This window comes from Myiozetetes cayanensis, unplaced genomic scaffold (genome assembly GCF_022539395.1).
Source record: "Myiozetetes cayanensis isolate MyiCay16 unplaced genomic scaffold, myiCay2020 scf3, whole genome shotgun sequence".
NCBI lineage: Eukaryota > Metazoa > Chordata > Aves > Passeriformes > Tyrannidae > Myiozetetes > Myiozetetes cayanensis.
This window is the reverse complement of record NW_026087521.1, coordinates 61,366,346-61,386,108: the sequence shown is the minus strand read 5'-3', so window position 1 is coordinate 61,386,108 and position 19,763 is coordinate 61,366,346. Positions and strand designations below refer to the sequence as shown.

Below are 19,763 nucleotides of genomic sequence, written 5' to 3'. Positions count from 1 at the left end.
AGTCATCCTCACCAGAGTGCTGCAGAAGATGCATGTTTTATCAGGAGCCTGGGTAACACAGGGCTCAGCACACCACTAGGAATCTATCTGCAAAGGAAAACATCTTAAATTTCTTCTGTGTTTGATCCCAGGGCTGACCATTCGCTGTTTCCACTGCTGCCTTGCCTGTTCTGTGTCACAGTAGCTGCAGTCAACACAGACAATTCTGTTCAGATGCCTTGTGTTTTACTGCACAGTGCACAAAATGTAACCTGATAAGGCACAAAAGGGATTTGGCATCTTCTCTTTTTCGCGGGAACACTGTTATTGTTATGGGCCATCCAAAATGTGAGTCAGCCTCGGGGATAAGGCGCTGCAACACAGCAAGAGCCAGCGTGGGCTGCAGCAGCTCAGCTCAGCTCTCCTGCAGATGTGCTGCTCTCCCTGCAGATGTGCTGTCCCCCTGGCAGTGACGGTGGCTCTTACCCTTTCACTCGTCCTCCTCTTCCGAAAGCACAAGTCATTCAGAAATGGCATTTGTGCCATTTTCACACTGACAGATACCTCTTCCTACAGTAACTGGTTAAACTTATGTGGCATGTGGTTTCATTCAGCTGATCTGGACTGTGCTGCAAAAGCCAGGCACACCCTGGCCTGACAGGAATCATGAATCCCCTCCTCGGCCAAAGACGCTCGAGAGAACATAAACCAGACTGGGAACTAAAAGGCCAATGGACTCTTCCTTAAGCTCCAGAGACCCTTAATCCCCATGTATCCTTTTCTACACATTGCTTTACACGCCTGATTGAAGCCCAAGTGATTGAAATCAAATTAGCAGAGGGAAGGGAACGTCCAGGCGCTGAAATCAGGACGCCCATTCCTGTTTCACATGTAGCCACTCGCACTGAAACAACGAGTCAGGATCTTAAGAGCCCCCTGAAAGGACAAATCTAGAGAATGCAGGAGGGACAAGGCCAGCAAGAAAGTGCAGAGAAAAACTGGCTGCACAGACAGACAAAAGGAGAAAGAAACTGAGAGGTTTTGAGAGAAATTGGTTAGAAAGTGTCCCAACTTGGGGAGGTCTGCTCTGTCAGGGCTTCAGGATAGCTGCGGAGAATCTGGTGGAGTGTGTTTAGCATGGACATTGTTCTACCAGTGGGACCCAGTGTTGCAATGCTATTCTCTTTAGAACAGTTAAAAACGCCAGGAAAAATGAGATTTTTATAGTGACATTATTCAGGCAATTTCCCATGTCCTCAAAATGCATCTGGAGACTGGACGCTGGGTAGGGCCCATTTCCTTCAGCCTTGCAGGGAGCACACGGCTCATGAAGCTGTGACTCTCCTTTGCTCCTGAGGGACAGGACCCGTGTCCAGGTTTCACTGGGAACGTGCTCAGTAGGACAGTCTTGCTGGCCTTTACACAGCAAGGCTTTCCAGGCACATTACTCTGTAAGATGTGATCCCAACATTGACTCAACACTGGATGCACATCTGGAATTCAGTCACTCGTTAGCCATGTTTAGGTCACACTGACTTGGAAAACATGCAGGAGAGAGACAAAGGGAACAGCTGACTGTAAATGCAGTTGTTTTACCTCCACTTACCTGATCTGTGAGGTCCTGGGATATCCAGGATGCTCCTATGATTGACAGTCCCTCACCTTCACCTTGCAGACAGCCCCAGCTGTGTCCGCGAGTATTACCAGGAACATGGTGCAGCCAAAACCCCCAGCAGGGCTGTTCCACTGGCCTCAAATGGGACCTCAAGCCTGGTCTCAGGGAACAGCCACTCAGCCACCCAGCCCTCCTACCTGCCCTCCCATCCTGGGCACGCAGGAGAGGACACCGAGCAAGACACACCGAAATGAAGACACGGCACAGAGTTTTTAAATAATTTTATAATTTCCTGATGAACTTAGTCTGTGAATAAAAAAAGAAGAAAAAAAAAATGAACAAAGTGTTTATATTATCAAGGCAAAGTTGAATATAACACATTTTCTTTGCAATTTCATTATCCTGTCAGTAACATGACTCCAGCAATAAAACACATACAAGTTGAAGGCAGCGTGCGCACTTGCATCACGGACATCAATGTCTCCCGCTGCTGTTATTTCAAAAAGGAATTCAAGTATCCTAGATCCCATTCCCAAAGCCTGTCTCCCCCTCCACTAAAGTGCAACACGTCTCTTCCAAAGCAAATGAGGGATCCATGTCTGTGGAGTGGATGGAGCATCCCACAGAATTTTTTTTTTAACTCCACAGACGATCTGTGAACCCGGTGTGCGGCTCTCCTCATTTACTGACCTGGAAGGAAACGGTAATTTACTCTTTTAGTGGGCTTGGAGCAGCATGTTGGGCTAGCACAGAAATTATTCCCCTGGTCATGGTCCCGTTGGATTCATCCTCCTTCAGCATCTGAACAAATGAAGGCATCTTACACTAAAGCCTCCCCAGATATACTGTAACGTGTGTGTAAGTAGGGGCCAAACACAGCCACCCTGGGCAGGCAGGGAGGGCTTGGCCTTGTCCATGGAGAGCTGGGAAGATGGGACAGATCAAAGGAACAACGTCTACTCATAAAATCTGGCTTCAAATTTGGTTTTGAGTACATCCATCTTTTGCCAGCTTCCAAATGAAAAAAAGAACATTTTGAACAAAAAAAAACCCACCAAAGCACCAGGAACCTAAAGCATGGATATCTACTTAAAAGCAAAACCAATTGACTTGATTTTCAAGATCTAAACTAAAAGTGCAAAAACAGCACATGGTAAGTTTGATATTAAAAATACATTCACTTAATGAAATTCTTTACCCAGTCTCATAGTTAAAGTGACTTTTTTGTTTACGTTACATGTCAGTTTAAGCTCACTTAACCTCCTTTTAAGCAACACAAGTCTTTGATGCAGCCAGAGCAGAAGGTCCCTTCCTGCCCCATAACCTGCTGCAGGTACGTGACCAACACTGGACACAGAGAAATACAACTTTGATAATCGATCTACCCAGAACTACCTGCCCCAGCTGATCTGCACTTGCTCGTGTCCCTGGTATCAGTGGGTGCAACGGAGAAAAAGGAAAACTTGGCCAAAGCATTTGGCCCATTTACATCAGCAGTTCTTATCTTAAGGGACACCTGGTGTTGGTAACTGTTACCAGAAAAGATTGATTTCCAAAATACTGTTTCATTCTGCCCATTTCTGTCTTACACGTGTACAGTACAGACCTGGGAAAGCAGGAATTTATACAGGGGTTGTAACATTTCCTAAGAGGCCAAGAAGCCTTGGACCCCAAAAGCCTGTGAAAGGCAACTGGTTATAATTATAAGCCCACAAAATCCTTTTCCGTACAATCCTGAGAGGAGGAGTCATGGCTTTGTTGCTTCTTTACTTGAATTCCTTTTAATGAAATTTATTTTTATATATTTGTTTAAAACACATCTTTTTCAGTTCTACTACTATCTTTTTTTTTTTTTTTTTTTCAATCCGACAACAGACACACATTGTTGGTAACTGCCCCAGCCTTAGGACCACACAGACAATATCGACAAGCAGAAAACAAAACAGGAAGAAAACACCCCTGAAAAAGCCAGGAGAGATACTGATGACAGGGTTACAGCACTCACCACACACACTGGAAAAAAGTCAGGATTTCTGTGTTTATGCTTTGACACTAAAAACTTTTGAAACAGTTTTTCCTTTTTCTTTTTTTTTCTTTTTTCTTTTTTAAAAATAGTCAGCGGACGCAGCCATTTTGTTCAGAAGGATCTGCTGTTGCGTAAGGTTCCTTCCATTCATGTGGAAAAAACAATTAAAAACATTATTTTGTCTAAAAACCCCCCCTGACCCTCTCCTTTTCCTCACCACGCTGATGAGAGGGGTCAGCAGAGTTGGCCTTGCCAGGCGCGATGCCCCGTGCCCGACCCTCCCACCCTGCCGGCTTCGCTGGGGCAGTGTTGGTTATCCGCAGCCTTCCGCGTCCTCTCCGGTTCCCTCTTCCAGTGCCGACGTCGAGATGAGTGGAGGCTTCCTTTAAAAATCAGATGCCTTGATTGTACTATTTCCCTTTTGCATTTCACTGGAGTCACTTGAGGGGTATTTGTGTTACTTACGTAGTGAAACTTCTGCTTTAAAATGGTATCAGTGCGTGACTCTGGTCCTTTGCGAAGACCCCTTCAGTGGCAACGATTGGCAATTAGTACAGGAGTGGGGACTCAACCCTGTCAACCTTTATCAGATGTAGAAATCTCCCAACAAATTGAGCACTAGCAGCAGAATGGGTGGGAATTACAGGGCAAATGAAAAGAGATGCCCCTTTGGTTCAAAAAGCCAAGGTTATGCCTACAAGATTTATGACATTTATGCTCCCTTGTGCAAATTCCTGAGAGCCCCAAAGTACCAGAAGATTTGCTAGAGAAGGGATATTCCAGCCAGAAATGCAGTGCAACCAGAAATGGCACACGCAGCTTCGTGCATCACGTCGGCCTTCTACCTTCTGTCCCCAGGACTTGGCAAAAACTGGATACTCCAAAGAGGGTTTGGCATTTTATGGAGGGAAAGCTGGTTAAAGGCAGTCAAAATGAGAGAGAATACTAGAAGCTTAGAGCTTCGTCTGGGAGCACGCCAGGCAATTCTTCTTCCAATTGCAAGCAGTGCTCATGTCCTCACCCTGCAATTCTAGTGTTGTAATGTCCTTTTAGTGTTTTACATGAGGCTGGATTCAGAGGCAAATATGGACTTGGGCTTATGGATATCATGAACAAGCATGGTAGTGGTGTCAGCTTTTACACTTTACTGTGGGCTTCAGGCTTCAGTTATTTTTTAGCCCAAACCCTGCTAAAATGACCTATTTAATTTTTCTACAGACAGCTCCTTGTGTCCTTACATCTCTCAGTTTCTCTACAAATGACAGATTGGAAGGAATAAAAGTAATAGTAAAGCAATTAAAACTTTCTCAGCTCCCATAGAAAACGGAACTTCATTCAACAGGAGAAGAAAAAGCAAGTTTCCCAAGGGCCCCTGGGAAGGGTCCCTGATTTCCCAGAGCTGCTGCACTGCAGGACTGCTGTGTTGGAAAACTGTCTGCATCTGCCTGGCTGCTGACACTTGGGTATTAGGCCTTAGAAGAGCAGTGGTGGGTTAGGCAACTGGATGAGCACTGCAGTGTATGCACACACGTGGCCATTCTGCCACGTGCCTGACACGCAATCCCACGATGGGTTATGATAATAAAATCCCTTTGTTGCCCTAAGGCCAACGGTGCAGCACTCCATACGAGTGAAAGGAAAAAGCTTGCAGTGGCCACGTTCAGCATTAAATCGTGGCCAGCAGCACCTCCCAAATCCCAGAGTTCCTCAAGCTATTCACCTCAAGATCTCTGTCGACACAGGATCAGAGAGATTACCTGAAATGGTTCAGTGGAGATCAAGTCGGATCAAGTCTGTTCCTAAATGAGATCTGCTCTCTCCCTGAAAGCACTTTGTAGAGGTCTAAGATCAATGTTTAAGATGGGAAGCCCAGAAGATCTAGAAGATAACAGCAGTTAACGAGAAAAATCACAAAGGCCCAACAATCCAGATGGGAGGAACAGCAGGTGTGTGGCTGGGAGATAAAGGACCAAATGGCCAGCATGAAAACCAGCCAGGCTTCACAAATCCTCTCCGGGAAGAGGCCTGGAGATGTGTAAACAGTGAGCTTTACCTGGCTGCCGACACACGGATCCTGCCCACACTGCCCTGACAGCACCGTGCCTTTGACTGGGGCACTCTGAGCTATAGAAACGCAGCCACAAACTTGAGTTAGAGATGCAGAAGAACCAGCACTTCCCTGTGATGTGTGGGCACTGCAGTAAAGCAAGGGAATTGAAATAACAGCCTGAAGTGACCGCCCCTCATTCCCATCCCCTCCCCCTGTCCCTGCCTGCAGCAGGAACGTTATCAAGGAACATCTCAGTAAGAGGTTTACAAGCAGGAGTCATTTGAACCATCGATAAGAGAAATTCCACAGCTTCTCACAGAGGAAGGATTGTTTTACAGCAGGGAACCAGGGCAGCTGGAGATTTGACCATATAAGTTAATGAGATAGTCAGGAGGGGTGGCGGTGGCCCGATGATGTTTGGCTGATGGCTCTGATGCTTTTACAGGCGGCATTAAATTCCTTGAGTGAGTAATTAGGGGTGATGAAGAAAAAGCAAGAGGAAAGATTTCAAAACAACAGCTCCTACCCGAAACGTGCTGACTCAAAGAATGGGACCAAAGGGGTGGATCTGGGATGAGGCACAGCTCAGCGGTACGTACAGTCATTGTCTGCACGCCTTCCGGTGTTCCCCCCTGTCCACACTTCCAGGTTCCCATTACTCTCCTCAGCCACAACAAAAAAATAAAAAGCTTCAGACACAGGCTGATTTGCAAAGCACTGGCAGTTCAAAATATGGAAGAGGTGTGAATCAATCACTCCTTCTTTGGAGACTTACATATTTCTTCCTAGTATACACCACGGCTATGGATCCAGTTCCTTCTGCTGAATCATTACAGTAGAATCAATTGGGATATGATTTCTTTTAAATCAGTTATTTTTCAATAGAGTCTACAGGTATATAGAGTTTCAGTTTTGCCCAATTTTCAGTCCTTGTTTTGAAAAAAATACAGGGTACATCTCCCCTTACTCAAACTTTTGCTGATCTCCTTTCTATTGGAAGCTATCGGTCACTTCTAAAGATAAAGTGTGAAAGACCTACAGGGGAGCTGTGCTGTGCATTTGAAAGACATAAGAATTGTAGTCTTCCTGAAAGGGCCTGGAACATTTTCCTTAGCGTAACAGTTTAGTGATTAAGCTCAAAATGTAGTAAGTCATATGGAATTAAACTGCAGGCTCTGAATGGGAGGTTTACTGAGAGGGTTCATAATTAGCTAGTGACTAGAAACCCAAGATTTCTTCCACCGCTGTGTTGATATTTGGTCTCCTTTCACCCTCCCCTTGTTCTCTTAAGTAACATGAGACAGGCAAAGGGGAACAACTCCTTTAAGGAGCACATGGGGACGTGTTAAAGGGTTCTGTCCTGCAGATGCCCCCAGACACACATAACCACTGGTAGCCAGGAAAAAACACGTCTCCCCATTAATGCATAGTCCAAGAATGAACAAGTCCTACTCACAAAATAGGATTCTGACTTGCTACCACAATGACAAACTGACCTGGTATTTCAGGTCATATTACCTATCAGCAGGGGCTTATTGAGTGTCAAAGATGGGTGGGAATAAGACTAAGGCCTCTCATATACATATAAGAATTGCACTGGTTTAAGTAAAGCTGTGATTTTACACCTATGTACTCAGCTGGGTGCCAACTCCAGCAGAGATGATCCTCTTCATAAGAATGGGTTATTGCTCTGAACTCAAACTCATTCCTTGTCAACCTAAGCTAAACCAAAATAAATTAAATTATAATTATAGTAAGAACTATGTTACTGATTTACCTAACTTAGCTTTAAAATTATACTTTTAAGCTGAATGAGGCAATTTGCTCATTTACAAAACCTAAGACTATTCTGATGACAGCTAATGTTCACAAAGTTATGACCTGAAAAATTGGCAGTGGACAAACTATACAAGTTGAAGCTGGGAGCTGATCTGTTGACCACACCTGCTTGAAGGGAGAGAGCTCTCTATAAAATAAGAACTTAGGAGATACAGACCTATGATGAGAAAACATCATCTAAATCCCCCCCAAAAATCAACAGATGAAAACAGTTACCTTAACAAATGCCCCACCTGGCACGTCAGAGTCAGACCAGTGAACAATAAAAATCCAAGTTAAGTAAACAGAAAGTACCACTATGCCTACCTTGTTTCCCAGCTGCTAGATGAAGTGACTAACAGGAACAAGTAGGGAAACTTTCCTTTCCTCTCTCTGTTATTTAAGAACATAAGGAACACTGAGACAGGCAGTGAGACCCGAGCTAGCTACCTGGTGCTGGCCAGTCATGAGCCATAATCAGAGCATGCTCAGGTTTGGTTTTTAGCACTATGAAATTCAGGCTTTCAGCTTTTATGAAAATAAAACAAAAAAAAAGGAAGAATGAAAAAAAGCAACATAAGAATGAAAGGCAAGGGCTACCCTTCTGCAACCTCATGGAGAACTAGAGCTGCTTGTGTCCAGTGGATCCCCTCTGCTTTGCTCAGTAGACTTGGAAGAGCTCTGCTCAGCTTTATCCCAAAGTCACCACCAACAAAGTCAATGGGGAATCGGATTCAAAAGCAGAAAGGCAGCGAGAAGATGAATGCAGAAATGACTGATTAATCACGGGCTGGAAGAACCTAGAGAGCATGTAGTTTTTTCGAGTTTTTTTTTTTCTTTTTCTTTTTGCTTTTGTTTTCTTTGTAAAAGGTGCACCAGAAGTTTCAGTTCCGCTTTCTGTCTTTCACGTTGCTCTCCGCTCTTACGGCTCCTTGGACTGACTGGGCTTGGCCACTGGTGTGCTGCTCCAGTGGGGCTGGTGGCCGAGGTCATGACGACTCCTCGAGCGTGTTGACGACTTGCTCCAGGATGTCAGGGCAGTGATCCGCTATCTGCTGTAGGATGGCATTGGCAAACTCCTGCAGCTCCGCGCTCTCCTTCTCCCCCTTTTCCAGCTCATCATGAAGCTGCAAGAAACACACAGAGCTGTGGTTATTCCCTGCTATTCAGTGTGGCCACTGTATCACAAACCTGTCCAGCAGGCTCAGCTCTAAGATAGAACATCACTTTTAGAAAGGGAGCCGGTGGAGGTGTAACATGCTGGGCGCTTCCAGGATTGCCATCTTCCCTTTTTCATTCTATGGGACCAGGTTTGTGACCTTCCCAGTTGAGGCCACGTCCACATGGGAAAACTAACCGGCTTAATTACTCCTGAACACACTGTTCTATGATAAATATGAGAAAAACTTCCTCTGTGAATGTTTTTCTAAAAGCAACCATATTCCAGAAGTGACACAGCAGTTTGTTAGTATATTACTTTAAATAATTTGACCTCTATTCGTGAACAACAGGATGTTTCATAGGTCATTGCTTAAGGATTTTCTACAAAAATTTCTTAGAAAAAAATCAATGGGAATGTTACATAATTATATAGAATATACTCAGAGTTAACCAGAATTCTGTTTTTTCTGTGGAATTGCTAATTTTCAGAGACTGTCCTAACTCAGTTATAAGATGACTACACACAATTGCAGTGGAACATACACAATTTTTGTTTACTAACTCTGCATTTCCTGTTGGATCATTCGTTTTCAGATCGTTTGGCTCATAACAGGACACGAAATTTTAAACTTTATATTATTCACTCTGCCCACAGTTTATAAACAGTTTTCCCAACAAGTGGTGTTACAAACCACGTCACACAACATACTGGAGTATATGCAAACACAGCTTTTAGCTCTGAGCCTGATGCCATTGCCAGAATTAGGGGCCCACAAAGACTTAATGAAGAGCAGGAAACATCTGCCTTCAGCAACCTGTTTATCTGCCCAGCAATTGATAAAGTCCATGCTGGCCTGTGAACTGTGTAAAATCCCAAGTAATGCTGTAATTTGTGCAAGCATTTTATGGATTACTGTACTCACAGTGGCCTAAAGATCTAACAAAACAAGGAGAAACAGCACCTCGTACTAGATCAGATGATAAGGATATATAGATTGGATAAGCTTTCAAGCAGACAGCCCTTTCGTTACTATATATCAAAAATCCTTTATTTTTTCAGTCATATGATTTTCTTCTAAGCATATTCCCTATGAACATAAGCATATATATTACAAGGTACATACACTTAGGTGGATTCTGAAGTTTATTCCAAGCTTCTGCATCCAAAGCTCTTTGTCATTTTGAGCAGCTGTAAGCAACTACCTTATTTGAAGCTTCTTTTAATTTTTTTTTCCTTTATCTGTCAGTTCTACCACATTTCTTATTCCTAACTGACTAATATTTGTATTGGAACCCTACTATGTTAATATATGACACGGAAAGAATGTCAAACTGGCATTTTTCATGCCTGAAAGGATAATTGTTCATCGGTATACACATTTCTTGATCTATATTTTGCACTTCTGTTACACTGCTCATTGTAGGTTTCAAAAGGAGAGAACTATCAGGCAGCAGCTCAACAGGGATCATTTTACCACTGTAAGAGCACAATGCAGTGGCAAAGGTCAGATTTCTACAATTAAAATTCTAATCAGATACAACAGTACGTCTCTGTTTAGTGATGGTATCAAGCAAAGCACAGCAGATTGTTTCTGCGAGAAATACTGCATAAAAACAAACAGCCCAAGAACGACTACAGAATAAACATAAACGCTTTTTAAGGAAGTTATGGTAGAGACTTCTGTAGACAAAAGTGCGAGAAAGGAAATTAAAAGGGTGAGCCTGCTACACTGTTCCCTTTACTAGGCAGGGTAGCATATAGTAAATTATTTGGGCTTTGCGTGCTGAATGTTAGTTTAATGTGTTCTTATGTGCTTTGTTCCTACTGGCTGCCGAACTCCCAGCGCAGCCACATGAACGCGAGAGGGGCTCCTGCCAAGAATCACAATGCAAGAGCAACCTGATCCCGCTCTGCGGAGTGACATGAGCCGGGGAAGTGGGGAAAACGAGAGGGAGGGGAGCACTCCGGGCTCTGTAAGGGCTCCCGGGGGAGAAGGGGGGGAACTCGGCAGTAACCCGTAATGGTTCAGAAATGGCACGCTGTGGATAGGTGATTAGCCTGGTTCCAACAGCCTGGCAGAGTTATTAGTCAGAAATTTGCAATGGATGGATAAGCCTAGGAGAGGTGCAGTCAGCAAGCAGGATTGAAAGAGTCAGAAGAGCCAGTTAGGAGCAGCGTTGGACATTAAAAGCCAGGAGAATGGGATTCAGGGACTACCTCTGAGTTTCAGGTTGCTCAGCCTAGTGAAATCCCAGCAATCCAGGCAGCCCCAGCTACAGCAGCCTGCAAACCACCTCACTGCTGGTGCATTCATGGGAATGGTTTGAACCTTCAACTCTGAGACATGGCTGCCTTGTGACTTCCTGGGCCAGGGCAAAGATTTCACAGCGCCATCATCAGAAGGGTGGGAGGCCATGGAGGTTGGGAGAAAGGAAGCAATAGGAGAAGCAGCCTACAGTGTAATTCTCCTTTTCTTATCTGGCCCCTGCAAGGGTCCTGAGCTCTTGGTCCGCAGGAGGAGAACCAGGAGAGGGCAGTGTTAGCAGGGAAAGCAGAGGTCCTGCATCATCACCACCTGCCCAGCCAGTATCCCTCCTTCCTGGCCTTTCAGCCAAATCCTCCAGGTGAAGTGCCAGGAAAGGACAAAGCAACTAAATTAATCAAATATAAAAGCACCTCTAAGAGATTAAGCTACAAAATTGAAAGGAGGTTGGTGAACGAGGAAGAATCGTGCAGGATGTTGTCCTCAGCAGGGCAGTACTGCAATGTCAGTGAAATCTCAGTTTCTTGCTGTACTGGTCAGCAGTTTTGTATTTATAAGATGCCTTATAAAATCAAGATAAGCCCAACAAAATAAGCCCATGCCAAAGCTAATAAATCAAATTCAATCAAACAAAAGTAACCGACTTAAACAGGGGAAGAAAATACTTCCAAGAAATGAGTTTCTGACCATCAAGAGCCCAAAAGGAGATGGCTCTGAATGCTGAAGGCCAGCAACAATACTTTGCAAATTAGCACAGACAGAAAGTCTACACAGCTGGCTGGCAGATGTCTGTGATGAAACGTCCTGGAAAAAAGCAGCAATGATAGCCTTGAGTTGAGTTTGCTAGCTTCAGAACATCTAGGTTTAATAATGTGATTTCTCCCTCAACAAAGACATCTTAATTGACTATATGGCTGGTGGCAGCATTTCTAGATCCTATATGTCACCTCCATTTACGTCATTCCTCTCAGAAACAGCTGTGAGCAGCACACGTCAGCCCTCATTCAGGCAAGGGCCTTAGTGGGGAACATCCAGTTCTCAGTGGTGTAACTTGATTCACCTGCATGTTTGGCAGTCCAAATTTTAGGGAAGTTTCTCTAAAGGTATTAGTTGGGTCTGCTCCTGGTTTCCTAGATTTTCGTCTTGTGAATGCAACCAAAAACAGTGTTCTCTTCCCCACACCATTTTTCTATTAAAATAAAGGAGTGCCAGCAGTCCTTTTTTGTGGGCATTTTCAGCAGAGGATATGAGGAGATTCATACACTTGTCTCACAGAAATGACCAGAAAAGAGAAGGCAAGGCCAGAGATGTCTGTCTAGTTGAAGGCAAGTAAAAATAGACAGCTCAGAAAGAAAAGGATAGCAAGGACCCTAGAAGTGCTTCACAGTATTTATCTTTGGACAGAAGAACAGAAAGGACCTTCAGCATCTCAGGGGAATGAAAGCTTGCAGATAATCTGCAATAGATTCAGACACTTTTCAACACTGCTGCCTTCCTTCCTGGGTTTAGAGCAAGTCATGATAGGAATACTTTTCCATTTATAGTTAAACTCCATCAGTGAAAAAAAATCCCTAACAATTCAACATGAATTTAGCTTCTCTGTTGCAAGATATTTCAGAACTTATTTAAAGATTAGCTGACATTTAGAGAGAAGATAACTTCATAGTTAAGAAATAGGATGCTATGGTTTTATATGCACACGAGATGAATTGTGGTGCTGCTCCACCGAACTTTTGTGGCCTTTGCTTATTCCACAACGTAAACAAGGCAACATTAAGCTAAGATCCTTTAAAATTTATTTATATGGAGATGGTTTACTCCCCAGTGTGATTTTCCTCTTGTTAACAATTCCAAAGAAACACTGATGAATAAAGGCAAACACAGGCTAAGGACAGAAAAACTGAATTCAGAATATGAAATGCTTGTAGAGCAGCACAAAAACAATGTTGAGGGGAGGACTTCCATTAGGCTACAATACTGGGATATGGAATTACGTTTCTCCAAAGCTTAAGTGTTTCTCAATGGTTAGTCTGAAAAATACATTTAGAGCTTAATGTAACAGAAATAAGCATCAATAAGAAATTAAACTGATTTAATCTTAACCTTTGTTTTGTCTCAAAATAAGTTAAACTTCACTGTACCTCAGGCAAATGGTCAAGAGCTTTTGCATCTACCCGGACTAACCAGTATAAATATGTACGTTTGAAGTACTGAGAACCAATTTTATATAAACCTTTATTTGTCAACTATCTACCTATAAAATGACCAAAAGAAAGGGTTCAGAATACAGAAATCCAGTCTGACAAGCTTTAAAAACAAAACAAAACCAAACAAACAAATAAGTAATGTAAACCCTTAAATATTTCTGCTCTACCTGGAAATTTTGTTTTTATGCTAGCTTTTTCCAAATATTTAAAAAAAAAAGGCATTTAAAACTTAAACTAAGATTTCAAATTAAAATCTTGTCTTTTTAAATAATATAAACTTTAAAAGTATGTTTAAATGTATTTAAATATATTTGATTAGATTTTGCAACCAATTTTGAGAAAAAAACCCTGAAAAAGTTTGTTGAAGGCTCTTGTACCATATATTTGAAATAGCTCTGCAGATGGGATTTATCCTGCATTTCTGAGCATGTCTAAGCTCTGTGAACAGCAGAAATCTTATTATTTCCTTGGTCAGGAAGGAATTCCAAGATTATTTAAATGGGAAGGAGTAAAATAAATCCCTGTAAGTTACAGTTTGCATTTCACTGGAGAAGTTTTCCTGCAAATCTGGCACTTGCAGGCAATATGTCCATCCTCCAGCAACAGCAGCAATCATTTCACAGTCAGAGGACAATTTGCTGTTCATGTAAATTCTGTTGTACAATACACACTGAAAATTGATGCTGCTATAAGTGTACAGAACATTGGTATTTTGTGGCTAAGCAGAACAAATAGCAACTATTACTTGTACCACATTTAAAAGACGTGTAGATGTGGCACTTAGGGACATGGTTTAGTGGGTAGGGTTGGCAGCGTGGGGTTAATGGTTGGACTCGATGATCTTAGAGGTCTTTCCCGACCTAAATGATGGCCACTTCTCCTCATTTCAACTGCAGTGCACTATGTTAGTGCCTGTTAATTCTCCTGTTATTGCTTGACACTGCCAGGATTACTCTGTGCTGCACCCTTCATACTGGGCTTGTAGTTTGCCCCTTACTTTCTCTGCTGATGAATTGGGGCTCCACATCCCCACAGGGACTTCTGCCTGTTTAGTCATAAACACAAAGACAATTCACCTGTCTACAAAACAAATCTTAAATACCTCTCTTATATGCCCTAGCTGATGAGTTTTGGAAAAGCTTTTAAGGAGTTAGGACAGAGGACTGGTGGGCATTTATGGTCTTGCACCTGCCAGGTGCAAAACAGAGAAGAAAGGACAAGGCTGGGAGTACAGTTCGAGTACTCCATAAGTTGGCCATATCCATAATGCCATAACTTTAGCCACTTTTATTTGTGCATGGAATTACTAATTTTAATGAAATATATATACTATCAATCATTATCATTAGCTATTCCTGACTTGAAAGGAGATAAAAAGCCAAGCACAATCCACAGCAGTAGCTCAGCACCAGGAGAAGCTGCAAAAAGCATTCACAAGGACCACGGTGTCAGAACAAGGCCCGGTGTAACAGAACTTGTTACCAATGGTAAAACATAAGGAGAGCTGAGCTGCCCTTGAAAAAACAAGGTAACAGCTCAGGTTGCTACAACATCTGCTTGTAGGAACTGCTTGAAATGAGGCCACAGTAATTTTCTGGCACACCACACACGCATACACGACACTTGAGCATGTCCTGAAACCAATGTTTTTCAATTTATATCTCTTTTCAAGTCAGCAATAGTCAAACATACTGATTGATAGTATATATTTTAATTAAAACTAGCGATTTCATGCACAAATAAAAATGAATAATGTTCCGGCATTATGGACGTGGTCAACTTACACATAATGTTTGTGGCTTTAACCAGTATTTAAGAACTATGGCACTGATCCCAAGTTCTCATCCTCACCCAAAAGATTTAATATAAAAGTTTAAAATGCTATAAAATGTAAAAATTTTAGAGAGTTTCTATATACATTAGTTTCTCCACTAAACTCAGGAAATACATTTGCACGCGAAGAAGGATATAAATTGTTGCAATTATTACTTCTAATTTCTAACAGAGACCAGAAGGGGACTGTTTAACTTTAAAATACATTATGCATTCCCATAAGATTACATATTGAAAATAAATGATATAAATCAGGTGGGGAAGATAACAAGCTGATGGAAGAGCAGTCAGAGAAGGAAGACAGGGTAAAACTGAAGTAATAGAGTAATTAAGAATGACTAAATGCAAAATATATCAGAGAAATTTCTTTACAGAAACTTAAGTGAGTTGAGTAACTTCTTGTAGATGATACAGAAGTAAGAACACAAGCGGGATCTGAACAAAGAAGCAGACAGGAGCCTTATAAGATTGCTATTTGTAATTTAGAGTAAAGTTTATTCCACTAACAATATTGCTTGTGTAACGGATCAAAATATGTGTTCAATATTTTCAAAAGTTAGCAAGCGAATACGCAATTTTAAAATTAAATTTGACAGCTACATACATGCACTTTGGTGTCCTTTCATATGAAAAGATTAACATCACTTTGCTGAGAGTGAAATGTGAATTATGTGCAAGGTAAATTATGCTCCTTGGAAACAAGCCACGACTATTCAGCTTGTACAGCAGGTTGTGATTGATACAGTGAGGTGACATTATCACCTTTTTCCTTCCTCTGCTTCGAGCAGCTGAGCAGAAAAGACATTCTTGATTTCCTGGGAGAGGATTAGTAAGTAGGAATCTCTAGAAGGTCTGTGCTTTGGCTGAAGCTGGGACAGGGAAGACAACCTTTCTGCACTACAAAGGCTCTTCTCTGATCATAAAGATTTTTCAAAGGTGTCTCTCTCCGTAACTCACAGCGAAGCAGCCACAGGTGCAACACTGTTGGTAGTGGGGTGGGACAAGCTCCCACAGCAGGTGACTTCTGAGAGAGCATCTCACGGAAATGCACCTGCCCAGGTCTGAAAGACTGCTGTCGATGTCCAGGTCACAGCACAAATGGTACCAGAAACACCTCTGGGGAAAGAGGGACAGGCTGATTGTGCGGGGAAAAAAATGGTGTTTAGGGGCCAGCAGAAATTGGCAGGACACCCAGAAGCCTGGATGAAGTCAGGACATGCTGGGTATGGCTGGAAAGAGCCACTGATGGCAGGGAGCCAGGGAGAAAAATGCCTCCTACTCCTTGGGTTAAAAAAGTTATTTTAATTACATAGGTCCTCTTCTGTTGGAATAAGTGTGTTTTTTTTTTTTTCAGAATGCCATTGCAGGACCTATTGCAAATATGTATTATGATGTTCTGCACATTTTAAAGATGGATTTAGAGCAGTAAGAAACATTTCTAATAGTCCATAAACTATTAACACTGTTGACTGCTCCTAATATGTTGTTGCTCTGTTTCGTTGTTTCTTTTTACTTTCTCACACTGCTGTCTTTCCACCACAGCACACTACACCACCTCTGACACACTGACATGACATTTTTCAGCAAATTCCCCTTTCTACTCCATTCTTTTCCTTTGTAAAGATAAGAGCAAAGCAAATCCCAAACTATAAATAAAAACGTGGACCATATAATTATGTTCTTAATGTCATTTCCTTTCATACAGGAATAAAATCCTGGACTTAGAGGCAGCTATCTGAAACATGAAACGTAGCAGTAGTTCTACAGAGCTCAAGAATATTACCATAATGATACCTTTAGGACAAAGTGAAAGAAAATCTTGCATTTAATAGAAATTGCTAGGATAATGCAATTACTTGTAATGAATGAATGGAATTTTTATTTCTTGGTGTCAAGACTTGGAACATTCTTCCTTCCTTGTGGTAACTTCAGTTTTTTAATATGAAAAGTTGAATAGGACATGAACTGGTTGAAGGAGGACAGTTTCAGAAGCAGTACTGGCTAATTTATTTGGGGACACTGGGTCAGAACTGACTCAAAGGGATATTTTCCACCATAGGAATAACCTAACGGCATGGTTCTGAGCACTTCAGGTTCTTTATTGTCCACAAATTGGACTATTATACTATTTTAGATTAGGGTTTGAGACACCATATACTCCTAAGTACTGGTCTCAGGCCTTCATTACAAAGGGACCAAAATTTTACCACAGTAAGTCAGCCTTACAAAATGTCTTTGATAAAATACCAACAAAGAATGATATAGCATCTTGGCCCCACATTTTGACTACAATCAGTTGAAGTCACTCAGAACTATCACTGACCTTAATGGTAGCTTAAAGATACTATTTTACATAAGAGGTACCAGGTATCAGTCAAACTTTGAGACTTCACAAAGTTATTTATGTGGCATATGGTGTTGATGCTGGCAGATACTTTTCCAACAAGTATTTGTACATTAATTTCTGCGGGTCACTGCGGATTGCTGGAAGAGGGACGAGCTTGCATCTAACTTCACATACTAGTTGTACCTACTAAAAGAAGCCACAGAAAACTCCTGCTATTTGTACCTGAGCCTCCCCAGCAGGTATGAGAGACCTACAGACCATATTGGCAGTGATGAAACACAACAAGACCAACCTTTGTCAATAGAAGTTGCTGCAGTGGGAAATCACAGCTCCAAAAGCAGCAGTCTGAAAATGAATTCTCACCTATTTATAGAAAACCCCCAAACAACCAAACCATACTAAATAGTCTCATTGGTGAGAAGTGGATACATTGGCATCCTTCTTAAATATTATTGGTGCTCAGTTAAATGTATCCTCCCTAATCATGTTAGCACTTCTTAACATTCAAGAGGATTAATTTTTTCCCACTGAGACTTGTGAAGCATTATCTACAGAAGATCATATTAGAAGGGACAGGCCTGAATTTAATGCACCGGATTTGAAGTCATTTACAAAACTCATTAAAATTCCAAAGATGCAAAATGGGTATTCTGTGATGGGCTTCTGCGAATCTGGAGAACTGATTCCCACCCCCCATGGGAATACTTTAAGCACAAAGGAAATTCTGCAGTAAGAAACAGAAAAGCTCCATGACCTAAATGAAAAACCTGCTTTGTAAATTGAAATATATCATCAATTTGTGTTTTTCAACTGAAGTTCCTTAAATACAATCCAAGTGAGTATGGGAAAGCAGAAGAGACAGCTACATTTTATTTGCTGTTGCAGTTGTATGCATGGGAATCCCAACTGGAGAAGTAACTTTAAACAACTGTGGTGACAGCAAGGCAGGATTAAGGCAATTATGTGAAAGGACAGAAAAATAATTTTTTTCTCTTCTCCAGGACAACATATGCAATTCCTTTTTCTCACGATTTTTCACAATGCTTTCTTTACTGTGTAACCCATAAATGTTGCTCATGGACTAGCAAAGTTTTAATGGGAAATATTATCTTTTATTAGACCAGTAGGAAGAACTGGAAAAAACAGTTGCTGTCCTGGGCTGTCTATTCAGAAAAACTCAACAGAGAAAGCCCTTCCTATTTTCTTTACCTACATCTCTTGATCAAATAGCAAGTATCACCTATCCCCACAGATCTTGATTATATACAAAGACTATCACAGCTGTAACTAACCAGGCAATTTATTTCAGGGATATCCAAGCTTTGCCCATATCCAGCCTTTACTCCTGTTTTCAGAGGTGCCTCCCATATGTGCCACAGAGGTGGTTCAAAACAGTATGCCTCATGTTTTGATTTGTAACACAGGAGCTGTACCTCTTTATTAGAGAAAGATGGCATTGTATTGCACTGAAAACCTTTTAATTCTGTACCAGTGATTACAGAACCCCAGAGGCTCTGCAGGGAAAAAGAATGTGCCATGCCTGTAAGAGGGAAATGTCGATATGGACTGAGGCACACAGCACATGGTGAATCAAATAAATGCATGAAGACAGGTGCAAAGAGAAAGAATGACTGTCCTGTACCATCCCAGCCCTGTTACAGGCTTATTTATCTCCAGAGCTCTGCTCTTCTTTCTGAATTTTTAGACATGCTCCTGTTGGCTTCCTGTAATTTGGCTGCTCTCTCCAATTTTTGAATTAAAATTCAGTCTTGAGTTGAAAGTTCAAGGAAATGAGGTTTAACATCACAAAAGAAGAAAACCAGAGCTGAAGTGATCAAGACAGGCTGAAGACAGTGTTCACTGACCCACAAATCCCCTTTTAACTACACAGGCCTTACACTAGTTTGTGTGCACACTGGACAGAGTTTGGTATAAGACATATAAAAGTGGATAATGAAAGAATTGGCATTATAATCCAAAATGATGGCCAAAAAGACAAAACTAGTCACACTTAGTTGAGGTGCAAGCTCCTTGTAGTAGTTTAACTCAAAAAAAAAGGCATTCAATGACACAAGAGTACAATAGTAAAATAAAAAAATTGAAAAGAGAAATTAGGAAGGAATTAGGAATTGTGGGGTTGTAGGGAATGGTGAATTATAGTCTAAAAACAAGAGCTAAAAACTACCAATGAAGGGATTAAGGAAGGCAAGACTTTCTCAGAGCTGGGAGAAGATTATTTCAGTATCTGATTTATAACTAGATTGACAGTCTCTTGTGGAGATTTCATCAGACAAACTGTAATTAAACCATTTCAGTTCCATATTCCAAATCTCCTGGAAATACAGGGTTGGGTTTCTGAAGGCACTGTGTGTGTACATAAGCATGGGTGTATCACATCTAGCAAACTGAGTCCAAGGTCTCGAGGTATCCAGGTAAGGTGGTAAACAGTAAAAATTACTGGCA

General features: G+C 41.7%; 1 protein-coding gene across 12 annotated transcripts in view; it reads right to left on the bottom strand.

The window, feature by feature from the left end:
• Positions 1 to 1,863: 1,863 nt before the first annotated feature.
• Positions 1,864 to 19,763, bottom strand: part of ERC1 (ELKS/RAB6-interacting/CAST family member 1) — a 290,009-nt gene continuing 272,109 nt past the window's right edge. For all 12 annotated transcript variants that reach the window (XM_050325542.1, XM_050325550.1, XM_050325546.1 and 9 more), the window contains one exon: positions 1,864 to 8,615. In XM_050325542.1, the coding sequence (XP_050181499.1) occupies positions 8,478 to 8,615 (138 nt within the window). In that variant the 3' untranslated portion in view covers positions 1,864 to 8,477. The remainder of the gene's footprint in view (positions 8,616 to 19,763) is intronic.